The sequence below is a fragment of the Dysidea avara genome, chromosome 1 (genome assembly GCF_963678975.1).
Source record: "Dysidea avara chromosome 1, odDysAvar1.4, whole genome shotgun sequence".
Taxonomy (NCBI): Eukaryota; Metazoa; Porifera; class Demospongiae; order Dictyoceratida; family Dysideidae; genus Dysidea; species Dysidea avara.
Window position 1 is genome coordinate 11781411 of NC_089272.1, and position 25648 is coordinate 11807058.

Here is a 25648-nt window from a genome sequence, read left to right on the forward strand (position 1 = left end):
TGATGTAAACAAATGCTTGTAACTTCTGTATCCTTGGGTCTACTGCAACGAAACAAAGATTTTCCAACTCCTCTTGCGCAGGCAAATAAGATAGATATCCAGGTTTTTATTGTTAGTCCCTTCCTTCACTAAGAAAGAGGCGTTCAAAAATCACTAAGAAAGAGGCGTTCAAAAAATTTACAGAATTTTTCAATAATACGCAAGTATTTCACCCAATGTATTCAATGCTTTATACTGTAAATTTAAGCTTGTGCGATTATGTCCTGTTTTTGCAGATCCGGTCACATATGTGTTTGTATACATGTTCATACATGTACATGTGTGTGCAGTGTTTATGTAGTATGTGTTGTGTGTGTTAATTGTGTAAGTGTGAGTGTGCGTTTGCGTGTGTGTATTTACATTCTACACTTATCTTGTATTAACTATTACACACTTTGACTTATTGTTGGGCAGTATGGCATTTTTGATCCCGGTATTTGGTATTGAGAAAATACTTTGGTATCCAGTATTTCACACTATCCTGGGAGTCAACTAATAACACACTTTGTTATTGCTTTAACTGTTCCAGTCAAATGTTCATCTGTAGTTACTATCAAATTTGGGTGTATACCACAAGTAAAAGTTAATACATGGCTAACGGGAATTTTGCTGACAACATCTGTACAGTTGATACAAGTAGGCTGGCACACGTTATAACCTGAAACCTCACAGTTTACTGTTAGGATGGCCTCGTGGTCACACCCAAACCATTAACACATTACTCAATTAAATGCCAAGATCTGATGTCTGGCTTCCCTCATAGCACAATATACTCATTCCAATATTACCTCCAATAGAGGAACGCTTATACTTCAGCTAGTGGGTACAATGTGTCCATCTTGAAGTGTTTTATAGTTATTATCAGTTATTGGGTGTAGCATGCCCACCTCAACTTCAGTACAAAGTGGGTATCTGAGCTATTGGGGCAGCATGCGTATATGCATCTCAGCTCAAAAATGGAAAGTGTTCATTGTCTCTGCTCCAAGGGCAAAAATAATTCTTGACTGGTTATTTGGTGTGTACACATTAGATGAGCCTGGCAGATAATGTGTTTTGGTCTCAAAGCAATAAGATTGTAACACCCAATACCAAAATGGGAGCACTATCTGTAAACTGTTATAGGATACTATGTGAAATACATAGGAACACATCATCATGGACATGTTGCACTAAATGACTGCAATAGGAGCACATTTTTCACGAACTGGGTGAGAGTGTGACACCTAATACTGAAATAGAAGTGCTTCATTCATGGCTACACAGGGAACACACAACTGACCATGACTTCTGAAACAGGGACCCACCGTCCACCACAGCTGATGTCTATCCATGTATAAATGATGCGGGAGGTGGTCAAGCGTTCACATCAGCAATAGGCCTTGGTAAATGTCATCGTGCCTTTAGCAGGTTTAAATCCACATAATTGAAGGATTGAGGGGGGGGGGGGGGGGGGGGGGGGGGAAGTCACATACCAAGTGGTGGAGATTAAAACCACTCATAACTCCCAGGAACATAACAAGGGAACCGAAACAGACAGAACACATTATCCTGATGGGAACACACTATCCATAGTACTGAACTACTATGGCATGCCACACCAAATAGCTAACAAAGATAGGAAACCAACACGTAGTCCATGAGCTGTAGTACACCACTATTGTTGTCAGGGTCCAGAAGTTCCTTGATGATACCAAGTTGTACCATGATGAAGCTTTGTATGGTTGACCTGACAGTGAGATGACACTAGGTAAGTAAGTGGCCGGTTGTAGGACTGAGAAACTGCTTGACTGTAACTGCCTGAACAGGTGCAAGTACCTTTATTCTCTATCCTTAGATATGATGCAGTAGTCCATCCATGGTGCACACTGAAGTAAAGTACCGTACCCCAGCTAAAGTAGACATTACAATGCCAGGAACTAAATGGTCCACGATAGGAAATTTTACTTGGTTGGAGACAAAAGCACAAGCTGTCACTCTGATATGGCTCTTGCATAAACAGGTAAGTAATCTGCTTGTCTCCACAAGCTACTCTTTACCAATCACGTGCTGGAGTTATTTGAAATACTATATATTATGGTGCCTGCTGATCCATACAGAGCAAAAAGGTGTTGCTTCAGGTTAACACCCTTTATCCTGCAATTAAATTTGTAGTCATATATTGCCCATTTATCTGGAATAATACTGTTAACTGCATGGATGCCTGGTTTTTAGAAGTATCAACTTGTTTTTGCATATACAGTAGTTGCATATATATTTTCATGATATACGGAGATAGTAAATTGTTATACTGCTGTTCAGCCTTGAGAAATACTGTATCTTATTGTAGAGTAAACCCCTAGACATTAGATGTAATATTGACAATAACACATATTGTGTGGTATTTCTATTATTAGCGAGTCATTCTGTTATCACCATCTACGCTATTTGGAGGCTCGCTTCAATCTCCATGTTTTGCTCAATGGAGTGAGAGGATTAGCTGCTCAGAAATCTGTGCCACATCGTGATCCGCAAGGTATATTTATATTATTACAGTGATATAGCAGTATACTGTGTAATTCCACTCACAGCTAGTTGCTAAATAGTTGTGAGTATGCCTGGCTTCCTAGAAACTAAATATACTCTGTGTGTTTGTTTTGTATCTACTGTATTAATCATCAGTCAGTCATATGTATCTGTCTGTTCATCTGTATATCTAACTACTGTATCTGATAGTGAAACTGTTGGGTGTGTATGTATAAATGTGTGCATAAAAATTAATTGACACTTTGGCTTTAGTGATGGTATAAATGATGTCATACCAGTAGTGTGTGCCTTGCAGCTATTGTGTGCTCCTGGTTACACTATACTAGTGTTTTTATACATTATTTTAATCCTCAGGTGGATACTCATGTACATGCAGCATCCTGTATGAACCAGAAACATTTACTGTGATTCATAAAGAAACAGATGAAGACACAATGTGACATGGTGGTCACTATTAAAAATGGGGAACAGCGTACACTGAAGCAGGTGATGCATATGCACAGTGTGTTTTTTTTGTTAAACCAGAGCTCACAGCCAAACCCAGGCTGGCTGTGGTTGCATGCCTACATGATTTCTTTAAATGTTTTGCGAAAACATGTGTGTTTGTGTGTGTGTGTGTGTGTGTGTGTGTGTGTGTTTTATGCATTTGCATTGCATTCACGTTCTCTAAGAGGAGCATTTGCATTACATTTTTTAAAATATTAGGCAAATGCAAAGGAAACTTTTTGCTTTTACTGCTAATGTAGTAATCAGTGAACTGTACATAACAAAAAAGAACTACAGCTTGATAATTTGAAGTCTCCTCCATGGCATGTTTGGCTTATGAAGACATCAATAGAGGAAAGGAGTGACAAAAGTGTGGTTATCAACCTATAGAAACAAGCAGCCAGGTAAGGTGAATACATACCTACAGGTACATGTATATACTTACAGCATTATATCAACTTGATAGGCTTTGACTTAGAATCGAGAAGGGTCTAGTTCACCTGTAGCCAGTGTTTTAGTGCCACCATATTAGTCTTGCGTGCCAGACAGTTTGTGTAGGGGGCAGCAAATAAACCCTTTGGTCACTGTTGCACACATTCCGGGACCACTGCCGGAATATTGGCAGAGCCAATCAGATCGCTTTGCTGACTCAAACACTAATAATTCTAATTCTTAGTGTAATAAAGAACTGAATCTTGGCTTCAGATTACTTTTTCGAAAGTTTGACACCGCCATGGGTTTAGGATCTTTGTTTCCCTAGTACAGGGCTCTTAAAAGTGTTGGTATAAGAACGATTATGGTTCACTATGGATTTGTGAAACGGCAGAATTATAGAGGAAGATGTTCAGCAATGTTTCGAATACGTCACCAGGACAATGCCAGTACAATTATCGTCTTAGTCTGCTCACAGAAGTGATTGGAACGATATTACATCATCCTTGGTGCAAAACAATACCATGATGTAATCTAATTGCATTCCAGTGAGTTCATGGAAAGTGTGCAACAGTAACCAGACAGTTTATTTGCCGCCCCCACACAAACCGCCTGGCACGCGAGACTACCACATATACGGCATACTACACACTGAGGGTATATTGTGTTCCATGCAAGCACAGCTGCACAGCAAACACAACATGGCTGCATGGTTGGGTGTCACACTTGGGGCCACATGTGGAAATATGCTAAGGTTATTGAAAAGGCACATCTTAGGCAAAGCGAAGTTGAACAGTGAAGATATCAATCCATAGCCGAGTTACAGATGCTTGGCTGGAGAAATCAGTAGAAAATTAAATTTATTGAAAAGAAACTTGTTGGAAGACTCTGAATACATTTACACGTGTAAGTCGCTTGTTACCAATTACGCGTCCAAACAGTTACAAGTATATCAGAGTGATCCAGCTACAAGGACCTCTGTTCAGTCTAAACCAACAATGTGTTCGACGCGTGATCCCACTGACTCCTCACGTGATCCCTCTTCTAATTGTTGAGTCCTTACAACTTCCCCCTCTTTGGAGAACAGACCTCTGGGATGTTCATCATGTTGAATCTAGAGGGTCTCCGTATTTCACGACCACTTCGAGTAGTGACTGTTGGCACTGGTGACTGTAAGTTGTCTGCCATATCACGGTCTTCGTCAGGTTCTGACATTCTGTGTCGGTTAATCTCTCGGCGTTTACGAAGCTTCCTGAATGCCCAATCCACGGGGTAGCATCTGCCATAGCTGGGCCACACAATGATAGCCTTTGCCTCGACACATTCAGCACATCTGCAGAGCTGTCACCCTGTACCTGTATCATGGCATTGGTTGGTGAAAGGGACTTAATCACAGGAGGACCCTTAAATGTTCTGTCTAATTTAAATTGTGGCTGTACCTTGAGCATTTCTCTATCACCAACATTCAATTTAACTTCTTTACTACTTCTGTCATAAAACTTCTGGCTTCGCTGTGCCGACTGAATATGTTGTTTCGCCAACTGTCTGGCCTGTTTAAGTTCTCTCTCAAGTCCCTTGTCATACTCAGTTTCAATAATTGAAAACTTTACCACTGGTGTCTGAAAATCTAGAGATGATGGTAATTTGGGGTCCCTCCCATACATCAGGTAAAATGGTGACATTCCAGTTGAAGAATGCAGTGTGGTTCTGTATGCAAACAAGACTGGTCCCAACAACTGATCCCAATCACGACCACCCCTTACTCACCAGCTTTGATAACATCTGTTTAAGAGTTCGAGTGAATCTCTCCACAAGCCCGTCTGTCTGTGGATGTCCACCAGATGTGGGAAATTGAGACACCCCCATTAGTGTCGCTACTTCCTGTACAACTTCTGATAGAAATTCTGCAGCCCGATCATGTATGATCCTTAGAGGAACTCCATGTTTCCACACAACATCTAGTAAACATTTGACCACTGTCTCAACTTTCCTGTTTGGTACTGCATAGACCTCGGGCCACTTAGTCAAATAATCTTGTAATACAAGAGCATATTTATTACCAGCTTTACTACACTCTAGCTCAATAAAGTCCATTCCTATACATTCAAAAGCACCACCAACAGGTATACTTACCAGAGGGGGTCTCCCTTGGTGCCCTTGCCCTCTAACTGACGCACAGGTAACGCAGGATTCGCACTTCTTGTACACTTGACTCTTCAGCCCTCTCCAGTAGAAATACTGACTGATTCTCTGAGCTATCTTCTTGGTGGCAAAGTTACCTGCGAAAACCGAATCATGGTGTTCATCAATTACCCTGTCTCTCAGATGACTGACGTCTATCTGGCATATCTGTTCCTTCATAATACAATAATTATGCCAAGCCAAGCTGTTATGAAGGAAAAGTGAGGCTGGTTTTTAGATAATATTCTTGGACAACTTCCATGATCCCTACTATACAGCACTATGATACATGTGGGTGTGTATTACAGTGTGTTTTGTAATTTCATTTTTAGGTATTTGATGATTTGCAATTGAAAGCATATGACTTGTATGTGGACAACCTTGATGTTCATGCTGTAAGAACTGTTGACACTTGTGTTGTAGTAGTGTGAAGTTATTTATGTAGTTGACAAACTACTGGTAAATAAAACAGCTGGAAACAAAGGCTTTGATTAGAATGGCACAGAACAAAGTGTCAAAGGCAGTACTATTTGAGAATACATGATTACAATAGTACCATAAAGAGGGACTGCGTGAATTATAAAATGTGATCTAATTTTAGAAAACCGTCGATCTATGCACAATAGTACTTTTGTAATAAAATGTATTCTAAAACAATGAGTTAAAATGCAAGCTTCAGAAGAAAAAAAGATACACAAGTTTTTACCCCAAGTTTTTAGGGAGTTCAAAATTCCTGTTTCATCTTCATAAACAGGTGGGTTTCTGAGTTACAAATGTTTGTTTACGTTGCGGGGACGAAAAAATTTATGACGATTTTTCTTCAATAAATTTGCCTTCTTTCCTGATCACAGAAGAATACCTTTGGCAAAAACTCCATACCTTGGTGGATTCACAATTCATGGCAAATACAATGAGCAAAACTTCAACTCTGATATTGTATCAGTAAGTTATGATGGCTTACGTAAGCGCCTTAAGATTATATTCTCGATGTCTTCTGTACATATTGATTTATTCGCTCGTCCTTGTGACTACTACTGTATTTCCCACACTGCTTATCTTGTGAAGCTGAAACTTAGCCAATCCATTCCTCTGTCCCTGTAAACAACAAAGAACTAATAAAATAGATTTTGATAAATGTGCATATATCACCGTTTTAAAATTAGGTCACAAATGTCATACTAACCATGTGGCTGGTTTGAGGGGTGTCATTGCCACTTCATTTTGTGCATAAAAATTTGTAGTTTTTAAGGCACTTACTTTTACATACATACAGGATCACTGTGCTTATCATTATCTATGCCCTTATAGCAAATGCTACAAATTTCCACCACCAACTAACTTTCAGACACTATGAGTTGATTTAAATACTGTACATGTACATGTGGTGAGCTGCAGGCACTGGTTGCCTACAGATCTCACCCCTTCAAGGTGCCAAATTTTTAGTGACTCATAAATACAGAGTGACTCGCATAGTGAATGCACCTGGCAGCGATGAATGTTGCGCTTGCATGCATGCATGGATGTGACGCTATCACGAAATACAGTTACTTGTCCTTCTCATATCTCCTCTACTTCCTGTGCTGGGGCAGCTGGAGAGGTGGCTATATGAATGCTAACTATATAAAGCACCTGGCTGCTTTGGATAATGAGGAAAAGATACCATCATATACTTCTCTATGGAGGCACTGGTTACGAACCTGCTGGGCGGCACAAGTGTGGAGAAACTCAGCATTCCCTGATGCTTACTTATCCCTTTCTTCTCCCTAACAGAGTGGTTGGATTTATCAGCCTGATGGCACCTACGGAATAGACTGGAAAGTGGCTGAGGTGCAACAAGTAATATAACATACAATGGATTTCTTGCTCGAAGGGTGTGGCTGCAAGAAAGGCTGTATAACCCTCACTTGTGGATGTTATAAGAAGCAGAGTTTCTTTGGCCCAGGGTGTTTGTGCCAAGGCTGCACAGATCTATGGTGATCAAAGCAGTGGATCGAAATAGCAAAGGATCGATTGTGGGTTTAGTTTCCATTAGTAACAAAATATTACTTGTAGGGTTGTTTTCTTAGTAATGGTTTACCGACTGAGCTTATAATTACTATTATGGTCTCATTTTTATTAGTGTTATTTGTGCCAGTCTGAGTACTGGGGAGTATTGACAATGTTGTTTGAGCCAATCTGCATACTGGAGAGTATGGATAGTGTTTGTTGTTTGTGCTATTTTGACTTCAATAACTGTACAAGTAGGAATATGTCTGTAGTAGTGCTGACACAATTATTCTGTTTTTTGGCTAAATGGTCGGCATGATACAATTTGATTCGTTAAGACACTATTTGAATATTCGTTAGCACTTTGTATGCTGTGATCAGATGGATAAAGCCAGTCTTGAAATATAATCTTCTGAACAATGTGGCATATTTATGACGTAAATTTTTTATTTCAGAAGAGATAGAAACTGTCAGTCTTTTCCTTGCTCCCTAGCAAAGGTTCAGTACTTATTGAACAGAAAAACATGATTAAAGAATAATTGAATGCTCAGTTGTTTTGTTCATAGCTATGCGAATAGAAAAAATTGTTATTCCTTTAGATGCGTACCTCCCTATATATATAGGAGAAATTTTGCATACCCCTGCGCAAAATTTCTCCTATATATAGAGGAGTGCTTGTACAGAAATAGCGTACCCCTACGCCAAGCAGCACCCCTCTATATTTTAGGAGAGATTTTGCGTACCCTTTGCAAAATGTCTCCCATATAATAGAGAAGAAATTTTGCATAGGGTATGTATGCAAAACGTCTCTCCTATATTACAATTTTTTTTTTAGAAATGTGCATATCTGACGCAAAATTTCTCCCATATGTTTTGCGTACATAGACATTTTGCTTGGTTGTGCAAGAGGGTTTGGTAAGCAAACAACCTGTACTGTGTTGGTGATAATGTTGAGTCACCATATTCGTACTGTGAGCTGGTTGCTTGGCCATCAATGGAGAGAATTAACTTTATGATGTGGCATGACATGACTTAGTGAGATGTTGTTTATGATATCAGAGTCAATATGTCTCATTTTGTGTACGCAAATGCAAAATGTCTCTTGTCTTCCATATCATACAGTATAATATAGTATCTGTATTAGGGATGAAAATTAGGAATATTTGACAGATTTTTGGCCAAAAATCTCACCCCAAACCAGCCTCACAATACCTGCATGGCACCGTGGCAGCATTGGTTAGCATTTAAAAGTTTCTATTCATCTGATATTTTTGCTAACATACTGATGTCTTCAGCCATAAGTTGACCAGTATTACTATTATGCTACCGGCTTGCCTGAAGCATGTCTTTTTGCCAATCGCAACAGCTATATTGCATGCATCATGAACTCATCCTTCCATTGTACCCTGCTATTGGTGATAGAATATGGTGGAGACAAACAGAATACTGATATAAAACTGTGATGTTAATGCTGCTTATCGTATGACGAAAATGGCTAAAGACTATTTAATTACAATTGCTGCATGTCCAAGGATTACACAAATCAGAAATAGGGATTCCCACACATTTGGGATGAAACCACTTTGCACATTCGGAGCAAGACTTCATAACATCCCTGGATTTGTATCATTGTCTGCATTTGCAGTGGATGTGATATGTAAATGTGCTTTTTATCTCGCTGTTATGTCCAGATTCCTTCACATTCTTTACTCTTTGGATGTCCAAAGGAAATGGAGTCATCTAGCCTGCTTCAAAACATTCTAAAATATGTTGTCACATCAAACTCTGCTTCCACACTATACTGGTTAGATCATTTCCATGCCACAATGAGGTGGCTACTGCAATAGCAAATGTTCCACATGCATCATCACCTTCTTGTTCTTACATCTTCTTACAGGTAATTGTTACACTGTCCTGTTCTGTTTGTATTAATTGCAGAATTTGATCCACTGCTGCCGTAGGTAGTGATAAGTATTTGCTATCATATACTTCAACAAGTGTCTTGTCTTGGTTCACTTGGATGCACACCCAGTGATCACATCGTATATACAATATTTGAATTGCACCTCCTAGTGGTGATTGCAATCCTTTCTTATCAGGAAATTGTTGTCTGAGCAGTTTGCAAGCTACATTCACTATGACATCATCTAGCCATAATTTCTGTTGCAATATAATCTTTTACTCATCATGTAGACGAAGATGACGTATCCATAGAGTTGGATCTAGTTAATGTACAATGTAATTTCACTATATTTTTTTGTGCTATTGTTACCATCTTGTAATTGACTGTTTTTTTACAACTGGTGATTTCTTGACACTGCTTTTCTTTGGCCTTTTATTGCTTACTAAAAGTGTACATTCATGAAATAATTACACGTGAGGCTATTTAAACACATATCTTACCTTGATGAAAATGTCTTTGCTTGTCTGGTGGCCCCTCATCATCTTCAATTTGACATTTCCTTTTTACACGGGACTTTTTGACAGCATTGTTTTTCCTAATCTGTATTCATCATTCCTTTCACTGTAATCTGTTGACAACCCGTCACTCCTTGCCATGTGCTCAAGAGCGGAAGCCATATCAATCTTGTAAGTTGTTAGCAATGCCACACAAAGAATTTCAGGCTTGTTAACTTTTGACAACTGATTGTAGGACTCGACAGCATTGGTTGAAGTGGGCAGGCTGTTGAATTGTTCACTCATGGTGGAAAAGTGGTGACTGAGCATGGCTGTGTATAAACATCTAATCATATACTTGTTAACAAAAAAATAGCATTGCTTACACAAGTGACGTTTTCTTGTCCACCATTCCACCCATGCTGCTGTCTGTTTCCACTCTACTATTATTTCACTATTCACTTGTTTTGGTAAGTTTGCTTTGGATACAGAACATTCTCCTTTCATTATTGCAAACAGTGTCATCACTTCAGCTGCGGTTTTGGCCTTTAGAATTTGTTGACCAATTGTGACAAATATTTCTCAGTGCTTCTTATTCTGATTACTTAACTTCTTAGCAACCCGTTGAACAGATCGAATGAAGTGTAACTGTATTTAAAATGGTATCTACATCCCCTTTCAACTGATACATTGTACCATCCTTACCTGACATCCTTTAAGAATGCTTTCAGCAGTGCTCTTACCAATGACCATTTCTAATCCATTCACTTTCTGATCAGACCAATCGGCAATTATTCCAATCAATGATTCCCCAACCTTAAAGGAGGGATGATCTTCACCAGCTTGCTCAAATATTGCTCTAAAGCACCGGGCATAAGCATTTACATCTATATGATTCATCCGAACATGAGAAACAACCATCCCTGTATGGTAAGTATAAACAAAATGAATGAGACATTTGAGATGATACTTACATCTCATAGTTATGTAATTGAGTGCCACTACGTTGAGCAAGTATGGAAGCTCAAAGCAACTCTTGTATGTAACGTCCACTTCAATAAACTGTGATGTGCTTAAAACTTCCGACATTAATGGGCTCATAACCAGCACCCAAGTGAAATCATCTCCGATTCCATACTTACGTATATAAGGATGAGCAAGTTTGCCATAATGATCCAGATTCTTGCCTAAGAATGGGATAGCAATACATATTATACATGTATTTGTTAAGTTCACTTTCTATCTTATCTATCATGGATTGATCATATTTCTTCGCTTTTGCTTCAAAGCTCAGTATAGCAGATCGTGCATCCAGGTTAGACTTTGCATCTCGTAAAGTGTTTAATCTGATGTTTTTGATTTTAGATCTGTTGGTTGTTGCTAAACATGCCATGCCTGGAATGTAATCCATTCCTTTCCCTACAACAACAAAAAATATCAGTTGTGGTTAATGGTTGAAAATGGCTGATAGAGCATACCTGTCAATAAATCTGATGTTTTCAAGTGAGGATTTTCTATTACTGCTCTTCTAACATCCATGTCTACCTTTACTGGAATTTTCTTCTCTTTGTAATGCGGATGGTTATGCAGATCAGATTCATGCATGTCAGTTCTAACTAGTCCAGTTAGCCACCTTCTCATGTCATTAGCATTCTCAGGCCAAAAGTACAAGAATTCAAATGGACAATTCCCTGAACGTACTAATGGTGAATCAGGGTACTGACTGCACAACTTTATTTCATTGGTAAGGACAACATAGGAGCATCCATCTGTGTACAATGTGCACCTTTTGACTCCACCACAAGGAGCAAATCGATAATAAACAAGAAAGTAATGAAATAAAGTAAGTCATCATTTTTTGGGCAGGAAAACCTAAACCTCCATAATCCCTACTATACAGTACTATTATACACTATGGTAATTAATGCACAGCACATGGATATAACATACCTCCATGACTGTGAAAATGAATGCAAAACACCCTTGTCTGACTTTGACCAAAAAGTAGCATGATAAAAGTCAATGTCTTGATAAAACAAAACACCTACATATGTTTGGCACATACCTATTAAAAAATAATGGAAAATTTGTGTACCTTTAGCAAGTCGTCCATCTCTTTCAGCCCTTCCAAATTCTTGAACCATTGACTCCAGTGTAGGTGGACATCCAATTCGTATCACAATTTCCACATCTGGCTGATCAGTTCCCATACCAAATGCCGTTGTGCACACCATGACTTTTACAGATCCATTTCTCCAGGCTTCAATAGACTGTAGCTTATCATGTGATGAAAGTTTCTGTCCATGATAACTACATGTACTGTATCCTGCTTGACGAAGTGAGATAGCTAGTGGAGCTGCATCTTTAACAAAATCTACATAGATGATTGCTCGCTGGTCTTTGCTGCTTATAACATGACTAATCTGCTTACACATTTGTGTGTATCGGTCTTCACCTAGAACAATGTACAGTACATGTGTATGATGTAATTCAGTAGTCTCAATCTGACATACTATACACACCATTTGACAGCAACTCTAATTGATAGCAACTATAGAAGATATTGTTTTGGTTGACACTTGCAACTGACTGGACTGGATTTCTAAAGAAGTTGATGATTTCTTGTCTAACTGATGAAGTAGCAGTAAGAGCCATGACTGGACAGTGGAATGATTGGCAAAACTTTAAAATCTATCCAAACGCCGGCCTAAAATTATATCACATGTGACACAAAACGTATAATATGTGAATTATCTGGGCTAGCTAATATTAATCATAATACAGCAGTGTACCGAATTTGTATGAAATGGTGCAAAAAAGGCACCAAAACAATTAAATCAGTGAATTTGTACATGTACCGTATTGTCTTGAATAGTGGCCCAGGCGTTTATTCCTTTCGAGCAACTTTCACCCAGACCCAGTGACCTGGGTGAAAAGCTACTTCAGTGAAATAAACATGTAGGCAACTTTTACCCAGGCTATTACGTATTTGAGACCAGGCCACTATCCGAGACCAGCCACTATTTGAGGCAATATGGTAAGTAACTTATGAGTGACTTTTGTTTGTACATTTAGTTGATATATAATTATTAAAATAACACCTTATTAGAATTTCAGAGTTGCACTGAAAGAATGACAATTTATAACTTTGAGGCTACCACTGACAACAATTACCTTATAACAGCCAATTTATATGATATATACCTGAAGTTTTTCCAGCTGTTGATTAAATGTGCTTCATCAATCGCTACTAATCCAATATGCCCTTCATCCATAAGCTGGCAGAATATACCTGATGGGCAACCATCACTGTTGAAAATTTTTTCTGGAGTTATGAAAATAATTTTGAATTCTCCATTTCTTATTTTGTCATCAATATGTGGATCACTTTGGTTGCTTCCTGTGTAGGTTGCTGGAACACCTTTCTTTTGTAAGTTGCAGCACTGGTCTTTCATTAGACTGATTGTTGGAGTCAGCACTATGGTCATCTTTCCATTAATGAATGGTACTAACTGAAAGCAAAGACTTCTTTTCCTGACCCTGTTGGTTGAACTACAAGAGTGTCTCTTCTTTCCAGACATGAAGATATTATTTGTAATTGCCATTCTTTAACTTCACCAACTCCAAAATGCTTAATGGCCATGCCTGTTATATGTGCTTGCAGCTGGTCTGTTATTAAACAGTAGAAATATTCAAGTACATAAATAATCACTAACCTGCTATCTCTCTACTTTCACTGGTTTCCCTTGGAATGATTTGTCTCAGCTTATGGCTAGCTCTACTTGAATGCTCATGTCTGAGTGTTGCACACATGTTACAGTAACTGTTGTTACACTGATCACAGTGTAGAGTTGCAATATCTTGGCAATTTTCACATGTATCTAGAAAATATTGGAATATGAGTAAATGATGGTAAATCAATGCTAATCACTTACCTTCATTATCTTCCCAAACTGAATTGTCAGGCTTAGCTGATTCTATTAGTTGAGGATAACTGTCTTGGATACAGTAGGGATTCTCTTCTCCATAATCATCCTCTTCTCCTTGACTATTCTGAACATCCTCTCCAGCTTCACTGCAATCACTCTTCATGTTGTGAACAATGTGTGGCTGACCTAGTTTTCTGAAGCTTTTATAATCTCCTGTAGGTGGCATATATTGGAAAAGTTAAACGAGACCAAATAAGGTGTTAAAAGATTGATAACAAAGAAATGGCAAAAGTGGCAAACTTGTATGTCTTCATCAAAGGTGGTTTATTAGCCAATGGTAAATACTTTTTTTTGCAGATACCATCACTTATAAACATCTTGCCCGTTTACTCAGTGAGAAGTGGAGTTCCCCATATTCTGTGGTTATGGGTAGGCTTTGCTGTAGTTTGGGGTTCTCCTTGTTGCGCTCTTCAGTAATGTGTATCAGGGGATCGCGTTCTAGATCCAAGCATCTCTGTGTGCCTCCAGCTGGTGTGCCTCCAGCTGTTGACCTTGCTGTTGCTGAGAGGCACCTGTCTCCTTTAGAACAAGGGGATCCCTACTTAAACGGTATGGTATTTTCGAAAGAGTATGCAAAATTTCTCAATAGATCACTTGCAAACTTTCTCAGTAGATCACTTGCAAGCTTTCTCAATAGATCACTTGCAAAATTTCTCAATAGATCACTAAGTAATAGTTAGACACTCACAATAGGTGTCTTCGAGGATTTAAAAACCTGAGGTGACGTAATTACCGAGGCGCAGCCGAGGTAATTATTGACGTCACCGATGGTTTTTAAATCCTCGAAGACGCCTATTGTGAGTGTCTAAGTGTTTTAGACAATGGCGTAGAAGCAGTGAGTTAGTATAGAGAGTTCCCATTGTAAACACCTAGGGTATTTCAGCAAGCAAAAGATGTGAGGTCGCGCAAGCCATGAAGCGCGAATAACTGAAGGTTTGTAAAGTCGATAAAAAGTATGTTTGAGGCATTATAGATACGTGTGAATGGCAGCAAATGGGAATAGCCAGTGCCAACATGGCTGTCTTGCATGGTCTACAGAGCGTGCTTTAATATGGCAAAGGCCACAAACTGAATTAATGGCTTGTACCACGATGGTCTATAAATCCGCTGAGCTACCCATGATAACAGCGTACCTGAGTGTAATTTCTTTGTAATAATCTGCTCGCAATTCCTTGGTGTTTACTGATGTGCGAAATACTAATTGTCCACAAAAGGCTAATTGCATTACTGTAGGCCACATTGTGGTTGTAAACAACTGTCGGGTGTCTTACCAGTAAGACACCTGATACCAGGTTTCTTCGCAAGTAAGAGACCTCCACACATCAAACGAAACGTTGCATACCATTGTCTAAAGAGTGGTACAGTACCACTCTACTTGAAATTTCTTTGATGTGCTTAAAGCAACAGGTTGACTTAGATGTTGACAGTTTTACCGTTCTACCTTATCTTTAGTCTGTCTAGGTGCTATGGAATGACAGCACTTTGCATAGAATATAGTAAATTTTGTGTGGGGTACGCAAGTTTTCTCCTATATTATATGGGAGACGTTTTGCATAGGGTACGCAAAATTTCTCCTGTAATATATGGGAGACATTTTGTGTAGGGTACATAAAATTTCTCCTATAGTATAGAGGGATGCTGCTTGGCCTAGGGGTACGTTATTTTGGTACAGGCACTCCTCTATATATAGGAGACATTTTGTGTAAGGGTATGCAAAATTACTCCTATGTATAGGGGGGTGCAAATCTAATTAGTGTAATTTTATCTTTTCCCAAGTACATGGGAGCCTGTAGTAAGGAGACATACAGGCAGAGACCCTGTGGAATCAGTGAAAGGTTGAGAGAATTAGGATGGTTATCCCACGGCAGGTTCGAGGAGCTGCCTAAAGGCAGGTGGAGCCACCACAGCGGCAGCCACAGGTGCCCCTGATCAAGTTTTCAAGGACCATAGTTGAAGAAAATAAGAAACAGCCAAGGATGGATTTCTTCAGTACTCCCAGTCAGAGAGACTATCTGTTACACAAAACCTGAGATTCTAGTTATATTCTTTACATCATTGGAGTTACATACACAGCCCTACATTACTGTGTATAGCCTTATTAAAGTGCAGTAAGTAACAGTGTAAATAAAAGGCATAATTTTATAGAGTGTGTGTGTGTGTGCATTCGTGCGTCCGTGCATTGATAGGTATTTCCACAGAGTTTCTGGCTTTAAGTCAACACTTCCCCCTCTTTGTTACTCTACATGGTATTAAGTAAACTGGTGGCTGCGCTTGATAGCTACATACCAATATGAATGTGTATGGTGCAGGGTGTGTGGGTATAGGTACTAGATGAGGGTGGAGGTGTATTATCTGTCGGTTGAATGAAGTGAATTATACAGAAAAGAACCTCCAACCGGAATTGAAAGTTGTTGCACGTGCCAGGCACATGTGGGTAGTAGGGTATTTAAATGTGTAAGGTGAGAACGCATGTCATTTCGTATTTCAAAGTGTAGGCTACCCCCACCACCTACCCTTGCAAGAGGTGATTAATGTATGTGTGATTGACATGTTTGTTGGAATCCTTACCAGTTGTAGACCATGACAATTATCATGGTGTTGAATTTGTTGACTGGACGCATACAATACAATTTTGCTGTTTTAGAGGGTGGAATTGCACAAAAGAAAGAAGTGTAAAGCCCATTGGGTTTTTCCCTTAGGCTAACTTGGGCACAGTGAGTCTACAATTTTGCACTGTACAGGCCCCCACCCTCTACTAGGTCATGCCTTGTTATATTTAGTCTTTGTTTTGTAGTAGGTATAGTTTCATATAATTATTGTGGTTTGTAAGTTGTGGTATTTTCTACATGGTATTAAGTAAACTGGTAGCCGCGCTTGGCAGCTACATACCAATGTGAATGTGTACAGTGCAGGGTGTGTGGGTATAGGTGCTAGATGAGGGTGGAGCTTAGCTATCTAACTCTTTGTATATAATACACAAATCACTGTGGCAAGTTCACTTTTCTTTTGTTCAAATAATAGCACTGATGATAGAGACCTATTGATTGGTGTTGATAAAGGCAAGTGTCTTGAGTACTTTTACTGATTGTATTCCAGTTAGGTACTCCATACACAAATGTTGCATGGTTTTCCTTTCTTAGTTGAAGTGTGGCTACCCGTGCCTTCGTTTTTCACTACTAGGTGTCACTCTCCGTTGACTCTCTGTGCCTATCTACTCTATAAAGAGCACCTGGCTATTAATAGTCTTTGATTCTTCGGTCCTTCTTAGCATGGAATGTAATGTTGATCTCTACTATCTTTCCATATATCAGTCCATGGGTTCATCAGGAAATTTTTGTGTATGCAACATACGTACATACCACTTTTGCTACCAAGTGTGTGGCTTTTTAGTTTCTTCAAGACATTTTGGTGCGTGCAATGTACTGTACGTACAGCTGAACTGACAATGCTTGGGCTTGCTCAGGCTCACCCAAATGACTTTTTGTACATTATAATTGCATCAATAGTGTAATTCTTGAGTTCCCAAATACCCTGTAGCATACATTGCACTGCTAGAGTTTCTAATAGAGAAGAATGATGCAGCTGTACGTGCATTTAAACTGGTAAAAACTATAGACAGTATTCACAAAGAAATTATAAAGGAGACACTTAAAATATGTGTGGAAAGAAGCCATTGCTACAATTCAAAAATATCACGTTTTTGTTTTTTCCACTAGACCTGGTACAGCAGCAGCCAATTTGTGGCTATGTGGTAATCACCAATGGATGGGTAATAGCATACTAGAAGTACAACCTCGTAACTGGTCTGCTTTGTGATATTGCAATAGAACTTCCTATCTGCTCACCCACACTTATCACAATATGACTGGTACTGTTGTGAATATTTCAAAAATCAGACCAGCTACTCCATTTTGCTTATAGTATGTCGTTATCGAATTAATAGACTATTATTATACTGCTACGATTTGGTTTTCTCTCTACCTCAGGTGTCAACAAACTATGTGCCAAAACGAAACAATTTTCAGCACATCTTCTCACCATCACATGTGCACTGAACAGCCACTTAATGGCAGTGCAGTAGTCGCCTATCAATGGAGAGTTAAGTATCACAAGGATATGAGTGTAATTAGTATGGCTTGTGAGAAATGACCATGGAGCCCGCCAAGTCCCTACACAAGATGAAACATTCCACTGCTACATCAGGAAGTACAATGTTGATGCTTCTAGTACGTTGTTACCCAGTCATAGGTGGTTATCACATGCCTTAAATAAATGCCGCACTTGTGACGTCACATGAATACGCTCTATTAACCACAAGTTTGCTCCTACTACACAGGTTGTTTAATACGCACAGAGTTTGATAATGAGATTTTTGTGTGCATACAGTACACACATACATAATATTTTAAAGAGATATGCTGCACTGTTCAACTATTCTTTTTTGGGCTGGGGAGAACACATCTGGTACAACTAATAATGTTTATAGAATGTAGCAGTCAGCAGTGATACTAGTATCAGAGTGTATTGGCTGTTGACTGTTTTATTAGAGTATTTTTTAGTATCTTGATCTGATACCATTGACTGTATGATTTTGTGTTCTCTCTTAACTTGTACTCGTGCACTAACACATGCACACAACACACGCACACACACACACATGCACGCATATACACCAGCACACATGCATATACACATTCATAAAAACACATTACCATGGACTTTTTTTACTGAGTTTTTATGGTTTTGAGTGTCTAGTGGTCAGAAAAGTTATAGTACATAATTAATTGTACCTGTGGCTAATGCATTTGACGTTGTGCTTCTCTAACTTTGTGTGCACAACCTTAAGCTGTCACGTGTGCAACTACCATCTTATCACGTGACATGATCTTGCTATTATAAAATGTGTGAATCTTGGTTATAATTGTATTCAAGAGAAAGTAACAATTTTCTGTGATGATTTGTTACTTCGTTGTGGCTAGGTGTTTCTCAATTGATTAGTAACAAGATTAGTAACTTCCTTACTTGTAGTAATAAAATCACTTTATATTCAAGTCATTACAGTAATTTTGTTAACGCATTACATTTGTAAAATAATAATATGCAATACCCAAGTACTCAGTTAAGTACTCAGTTAAGGATTTTGGTACTCAGTTGGTAAAATTGTTACTCGAGTATTTGTTAAGATCACATGACATGCATTATTCATCTGCTATCAGGGAGTGACACAATGAACGCTGTAGAGTTTGATTGCCACAATGTCTTGTCAGGAACACTAACATCAGTACTTTAATACAGTGTGTGTATCATTGTTGTTACTAAAAGATGTAAACTGAGTATTAAACATGTCACATGGTATGTCTACAAGTAGCTAGTATTTGTGAGTACTTGATCGTTAACTACAGGGAATACTCGAATGCTAAAAAACCATGATCATTTTGGCCCTATGTGTAAATAACTAAACTTTAGTAGTTTTTTTATAACATACTTCGATGCATTGCACAAAGGGTAATTATAATACTAAGAAATGTGTTACCTCCGACACTGCTACAATATACCCTACATATAAGCGAAAGTATACTGAACTGTTATTGCAGTTGAGGTGTGAACACGCAGGTACATGTGCATATGTAATAGTTGTAACATGGGCATGAGGGCTTGGCCTGATATGTATGCCCGACCGCCCTCGTGCCTGCAGACCTCCGGTGGTCAGGCATATATATCAGGCAAAGCCCTCATGCCCTGTGTTACAGCTAATATGTAACACTTATCAGGCTGATAGCCTGTATAGGGTAATCGATCACCCAAGCCAATATGAGTGCAGCCACTGGATGTATTATATACAGCTGTATGCATACCAAAAGTTTTTGATTATGGGTCAGCAGCTGGTACGTTTGGTTACGATGAACAGACATATCCTAGAGATATCACAGAGAATTTCGGTTACACGAGTTTAATGTTTTAATCAGTGCTATTGAATTGTTTATGGAATAATGAAAGAGTTTACTAAAGGCCTAGATAGGTAAGCTTGCTTGTAGAGTGGTTACTCCGTGCAGAGTGGTAGCTTCGTGATGGGGACATGTCCATATTCGAAAATGTGCAGAAACGATTGGTAAATGAACTACAGCAGTTAATTCTCATCTTATCCCAACGTTTTTCAGCTCGTAGGATGTCGAGGATAACAAAATGCTGAGTAGTTTTCATGGCGAAATCCAAGTCGTACATTCTAATCACGTGAGTATTTATCGATCCCCACAATTGATTTCAGCATCAACATCTATATAATCACTGCCCCAGTTGTAGCCCGGTCTCCATTTTGTATGTAGCCCGGCTAGCTGGGCTACATACGAAATGTAGCCTGGGCGGCTCCTTTGATCTGAGGTGTGAAAGTGTTACATGTTCGTTTGTATAATTATTTGTTCAGATGTATGCATGTATTTGTGCTCATTTGTGATTTCCACTTCAGATGGAAGAACAAAATGAGTGCCGTTCCCCTCGGTTGGAGGAGGTTGGCAAGATGACTGAAGTTGATGTCACCACGGGGTTCAATAAGATGGCCACTGTGGATGGTCCACCTCACAGTTTTCAGGCACAACAGCTTAGGGCCAGAGCCAACACTGTACCAACTAACCTGACATCACAAATGTCTACTGATGATGATGCGTTCCATCATTTGGCTGTGCAGCTAAACTTGATAGCACAGAGATGGCAGTCGTGGTGCTACTCCTGAATTAACGAGTTCTCCAACCATGAAATATTCACCAGATCTCACAACTGCTGCTGTTACTATCGACCTGGTACATTATTCTGGTCTTGGAGGGAGCATTGATAACATAGAAGTTGCTTCAAATAAATACTTTGAGCTACCCGAGACAGAGGAGGAAAGTCCTAAGGATCCACTACAGCAGAAAAGAGAGAGACATACTTCAACTGGAGATGTGCCGATGCCTTCAGTTTTAAAAGCCACTGGTGTTTGTGCAAGACTAGATAACCCTCGTGTTAATATCACTGGTAAAAGAGATATGAGCGATTTTGCTGGTGTAAGTTTGTATAATAGTTTAATATGTACCTATAAAATTTTATTTCTTGAATTAGTCTATAGTGCTGCTAATTTTTCAGTTGAAGCATGTACGTATCTGTGTGATGGCTCTTGTTGTTCTGGTGAAATTTTTTGTGTATTTGTTTAACTTCATTTGTAAAATGGAATTATTATGACTGGTGAACACACACATACCACATAAATGAAAGAAATGGTGCCGTGTGTCCCAGCTACCAATTATTGTCTGGAAAGTGAAGTATCCATTAAGCTTTGTGGTCAGCGACGTTCGACCCGTTACACAGCGTTACGAATCAAGAACTTTTGAAAAAGCACCTCTGTAATCAAAGTAACTGCTATGAAAAATACAGACAATTTCCATTGTGAAAGGAAGCCATTATGTGCTACTGCCAAATTGGCACCTTTCGCTGTCAGCCAAGATGAATGGGATTACAAAGGAAGACATTGGTTAGTCCATGTATAATGCACTGTGCGTACTACAGTATGCCAAAAGGCACCTCTTGATCTGAAGCAATGCCGAATGAGTGAAAAAAATCAAGCTCATAGCCTTAACTATTATCCAGTTACGCTTGTCTTAGGGCATCAGTCAGTCAGTCAGTCAGTCAGTCAGATAGTCAATTGGTAGAAAATTTTGTAGCAACTTGCTGAAAGCATTTCGGGTTGATTCAAATGCTTGTTGGGCCTAGTTTTACCTGCCTTATCATCGTCAGGAAAAATCGGGGCTGGTTTTGGGTAATGTTTTTTTGTGGGCTACTCCTACACCTTTGTGGTCCCTACTATATAGTACTATTGTACTGTATGATACTAATTTGTTTGGTTTTCTGTTACATGTATACATATGTAACTGTTCTATTAGAGTGACTGCACATGCTGTATTGGAGTATCAAGAGTCAGCCTTTCAGCTACCAGGTGTGATCTCAGTAGTTGATCGTTATTATTCAACCAAGATTGTGTTAATAGATGGGGTCTTGAACCTATTGTGAAGTTGCAGGTATCTACTGAGTGTAAGCATTAAATAATATTGTGGCACTAAATATGCTGCTCAAAGAAAATGTTGATACGGAAAATTAACGCCTCAATATGGTTTCATTGCATGAAGAAGGACGAAGACCAGAAGATAAAATGAAACACTAGGTGCAGAGGGCGCACACTTCCAGAACCTCAAAAGGCATATGCCACTGGTGAGTCTGTTATTGTGGTGTAAAATGGTGGCCATGTGCTGCTTTATGTGGCTTTCAGCCTTGTGACTATGGTCAGGCAGGCAAGCAGGTTGGCAGACAGAAATTAGAGTTTTAGTGATTTTTTAAAATAAATTCTGTATCCAGCTGCCTGTAAGTGTTTTCTAGTTTTTAATGCTATATTTGGTTAGATGGACTAATGTTGGTGATTTTCATTGTGTATGATGTCTCTAGGAAGATTTTTAAAAGCGGAAATTTAGGCATTGTGTGTGACTTTTGGGGAAATACCTGCTTTACCCTTAAACTCACATGTAATTTTAAGGAATACATGATTACACAACATCATTTAAAATGGTCTGTCTAGCTAGATTAGCCTAACTCTATAAGCCTAAAGCTATATACCAACAGAAAGTTTATTTATTGGGCTACTTGAAGAAGTCTAACTAACCACTGTAACAACATAGGCTTACTTGTTATGGAGCGATGGAAAATGGTGGCTTGATTTTCCATTATTTCTCACTCGTGACAGCAACCATGTTAACAATTAATTAAATCAATTGAGCGACATATGGCGTGACTCACCATTGGATAGGGAATCGCCTCGTGTTTATTTCACACGAATCTGGTGAAGTAGCAACGAGATATTAACCATTTTCTAAAGGTATGTAAGGGGTTTGCATACTTATTTTGTGTAACGATAGTTTCAGGGCGAGTTTTGGCCCCATGCTTTTGTGCTAGGGTAAATCCCAAGGTATCATTTTAATCCTTTTTTAATTATGAATAAAATGGTGTTGATTACATAGCCATAAGAAGAATGGTTTGCAAGTTACAGCACTTTGTTTGCAGCTATGCGACAAAGTCAATTTATCGGTGCATGCATGTTTAAGGGTTAAAGAGTGCTACTGTACTGTTCAATACAGAGCATGATAACAAACAAAGAGTTAAATTGGATTTAGTTACATATGTACAGTATTATTATCATGTCTTAAGAAGATATATCTTCATTCTCACCCGGTGAGCATGTACCAGTTTTACCAATTTGCATCAGTTATGTTTGCCATGTATGTACAAATTATATGCAATTACAATTGGTCACAGTATAATAATAATTATTTGCGTGTCGTTTATTCCTACAAGGTTCCTTTGATGACTTCACAGAATCATCAGCAATGTCGTTGTTTGCCTTAAGGCATTGTAGATACTACATGAGTGCGAGTCATCAAGAGTTCAGTAGTACAGCGAGTCTAATGTTAGATGGGAAGGAACCACCCAGTACGACTAGTGAAGTGAAACTTTCCTTTGCTGGAGATGTTATTGGTGAGTTTCTAGAATACTGTATCCATGTAGGTGTGTGTTGTGGTGTGTGTGTGTGTGTGTCGAGTGAGGGATTCAGTGAGCGAGGGAGTCAGCGAGTGAGAGAATGAGCAAGTGAGCAAGCGAGGGAGTGAGTGAGTAAAAACCCTTTCATATGGTCACTTTAAACCAGGTTGAACCCACATTCAACCCAGGTTAACGCATTCATATGACCACCATGACCGGGTTGAACCCAGAAGTCGTAACCGAGTTCAACCCTACAAAGCAGTAGTGTTGAACTCGGGTTGAACTCAGTTTATGGCTTCAAAAGTGAGCGGCGGTTTTTAATGAATACGTAACATGCATAGAAGACAATTATCACTCAACAAATGCCATCATGTGACGATTGCTTGTGAACAGAAACTGGGTTGAATGTGGGTCATTCATCCCTCACTTTTGGGTGGCCATATGAAAAGGGTGTAAGTGAGTGAGGGAGTGGGTGGGTGGGTGAGTGAGTGAGTGAGTAGTGTGTGGTGTAGTGTAGTGTAGTGTAGTGTGTGTTTGTGTGTACAGAACATGGGTGGGTGGGTGGGTAGGGTAGCCCATGCACAACTCAATTTTCCTTGTAACCCTGTAGATTTATTTGGTCCAGCTCCATATATGCTTCTACCATTGTAACAAAGATGCTACAATATTCTGGGTCTAACGGTAACCATTATAGAGAGATTCACACTCTTGTTTGTATTGTTCACTTCTTACAGGTCCCTTACCAAAGGGTCACAGCCAACATGAACCATACACACCACATGATATTGAATTTTCAGCTGCTCTTCCTTATAAGGCAGAAATGATAGATGATGAAGGACGTTTCTTCTTACTTGAACGTTTACCTGAACAGCAGGATGCTGACATCACTAAAGTACAATCTTCTAAAAGTGATTTTGTTCATTATTTGAGCAAGCTAATAACAATGGGATCAAGTGGACCAGTGTAAGTATAAGTATTCTCTGTAAGTGTATAAAGCCACTCCAACTGAATTATTATGTTTCTGGTCGTATGAAATTTAGCTCTGTACATTCGGTACTTTTGCAACGAGTAACAATTTAATGACTGCTCAATTAGAGTATATTTGTACTTAACTGACTATTCTATTAGAGTGTATCAATCTACAAGTATGTTGATCTACACTTATCTCATTTGTGACCATCTCAGCAAAAACCTGACTTGTTTACACAAGTATGTGTATTGAGAAGAAAATAAAAATAATAAATCGTAAAATTGTGCATGTTACAAAGAAAAAAATGCAAATTTTTATACATAGAGAAGGAAGATTCAAATCGATTAAAACTATTCACCATTTTATTTGTCTGCTGATGGAGAGTTCAAAAATCTTTATTTCGTTTCTGTAGCCCTAATGGTATCCATGTAATAAGTCTGCAGTAAACGTAAATAAGATCGTCGTTCCCTTGTTCTTTATACGATGTGTATGAAATTTGGACTATATAACATTGTTACCACTCTCCAACTCTGAAGAAAATTGACTAATGCATGCATAAGTTATAGCAATTTTTCTAAGTGGAACGAAAAGAAGATGAAGTAAAATACAAAGAAAAAAAAACTGAAATGAACTTTGAAGGCACATATCTCAGTGATGGTTTGGTGGATTCCTTTGAAACGGGAGGTGCCTCATCCCAAAGGAGTTTCCACAGCAAAATGGTTAATTTCCATAAGGCATTATCAAGCTACAGATTTGTGAAAAGGGAATTTTCTTGGTTCCTGTAAAATACACACTTGTCTGTTGCATGCCCACACTGGCTGTGCAAGACCACACAACACACTATCGTCTCCCTCCTTTTACCTGAAACCATCCACACTTCACTAGCTTAACATGTACTAACACCTTGGTGTGTAGCTGCAGGCACGGCTACTAACTTATTAATTTAATTCACACTCTAGAGTAATAAAGAAGGGCCAGTGTGACCACCTAACTGGTGACCACAAGGTACATGACACATAACCTAGATACTCTTTAAATCCCAATATTTCTTGGGATAGACAAACGATTCTTTTTGGAGTCTTCCACATAGCCA

General features: G+C 38.9%; 2 protein-coding genes and 1 long non-coding RNA gene across 22 annotated transcripts in view; 1 reads left to right on the forward strand and 2 right to left on the reverse strand.

The window, feature by feature from the left end:
* LOC136256555 (uncharacterized) overlaps positions 1-25648 on the reverse strand; it is a 294555-nt gene that overhangs the window by 162007 nt on the left and 106900 nt on the right. The window lies entirely within an intron of this gene.
* The window catches only part of LOC136256291 (AMP deaminase 2-like), a 75646-nt gene that overhangs the window by 4078 nt on the left and 45920 nt on the right, over positions 1-25648 (forward strand). For 3 of the 20 annotated variants that reach the window (XM_066049223.1, XM_066049231.1, XM_066049237.1), the window contains 2 exons: positions 2917-3048; positions 5994-6056. In XM_066049223.1, coding sequence (XP_065905295.1) covers positions 2986-3048; positions 5994-6056 — 126 coding nt within the window. In that variant the 5' untranslated portion in view covers positions 2917-2985. Of the gene's footprint in view, positions 1-1706; positions 1787-1873; positions 2039-2432; positions 2552-2916; positions 3049-3267; positions 3458-5993; positions 6057-20496; positions 21071-21943; positions 22269-23402; positions 23583-24195; positions 24267-24319; positions 24549-25648 lie in introns of all 20 variants that reach the window. The other 17 variants (XM_066049215.1, XM_066049244.1, XM_066049279.1 and 14 more) reach the window with 16 other exon arrangements.
* LOC136256152 (uncharacterized) lies at positions 9049-14129 on the reverse strand. The gene is made up of 13 exons (XM_066049095.1): positions 13980-14129; positions 13761-13925; positions 13249-13713; positions 12567-12751; positions 12140-12499; positions 11523-12088; positions 11281-11463; positions 11019-11231; positions 10750-10967; positions 10431-10692; positions 10051-10376; positions 9920-9992; positions 9049-9869 (listed from the first exon to the last, which is right to left on the reverse strand). Exons 6-10 carry the CDS (start codon positions 11683-11685, stop codon positions 10627-10629), a joined length of 843 nt encoding a protein of 280 aa, XP_065905167.1. The 5' UTR covers positions 11686-12088; positions 12140-12499; positions 12567-12751; positions 13249-13713; positions 13761-13925; positions 13980-14129; the 3' UTR covers positions 9049-9869; positions 9920-9992; positions 10051-10376; positions 10431-10626.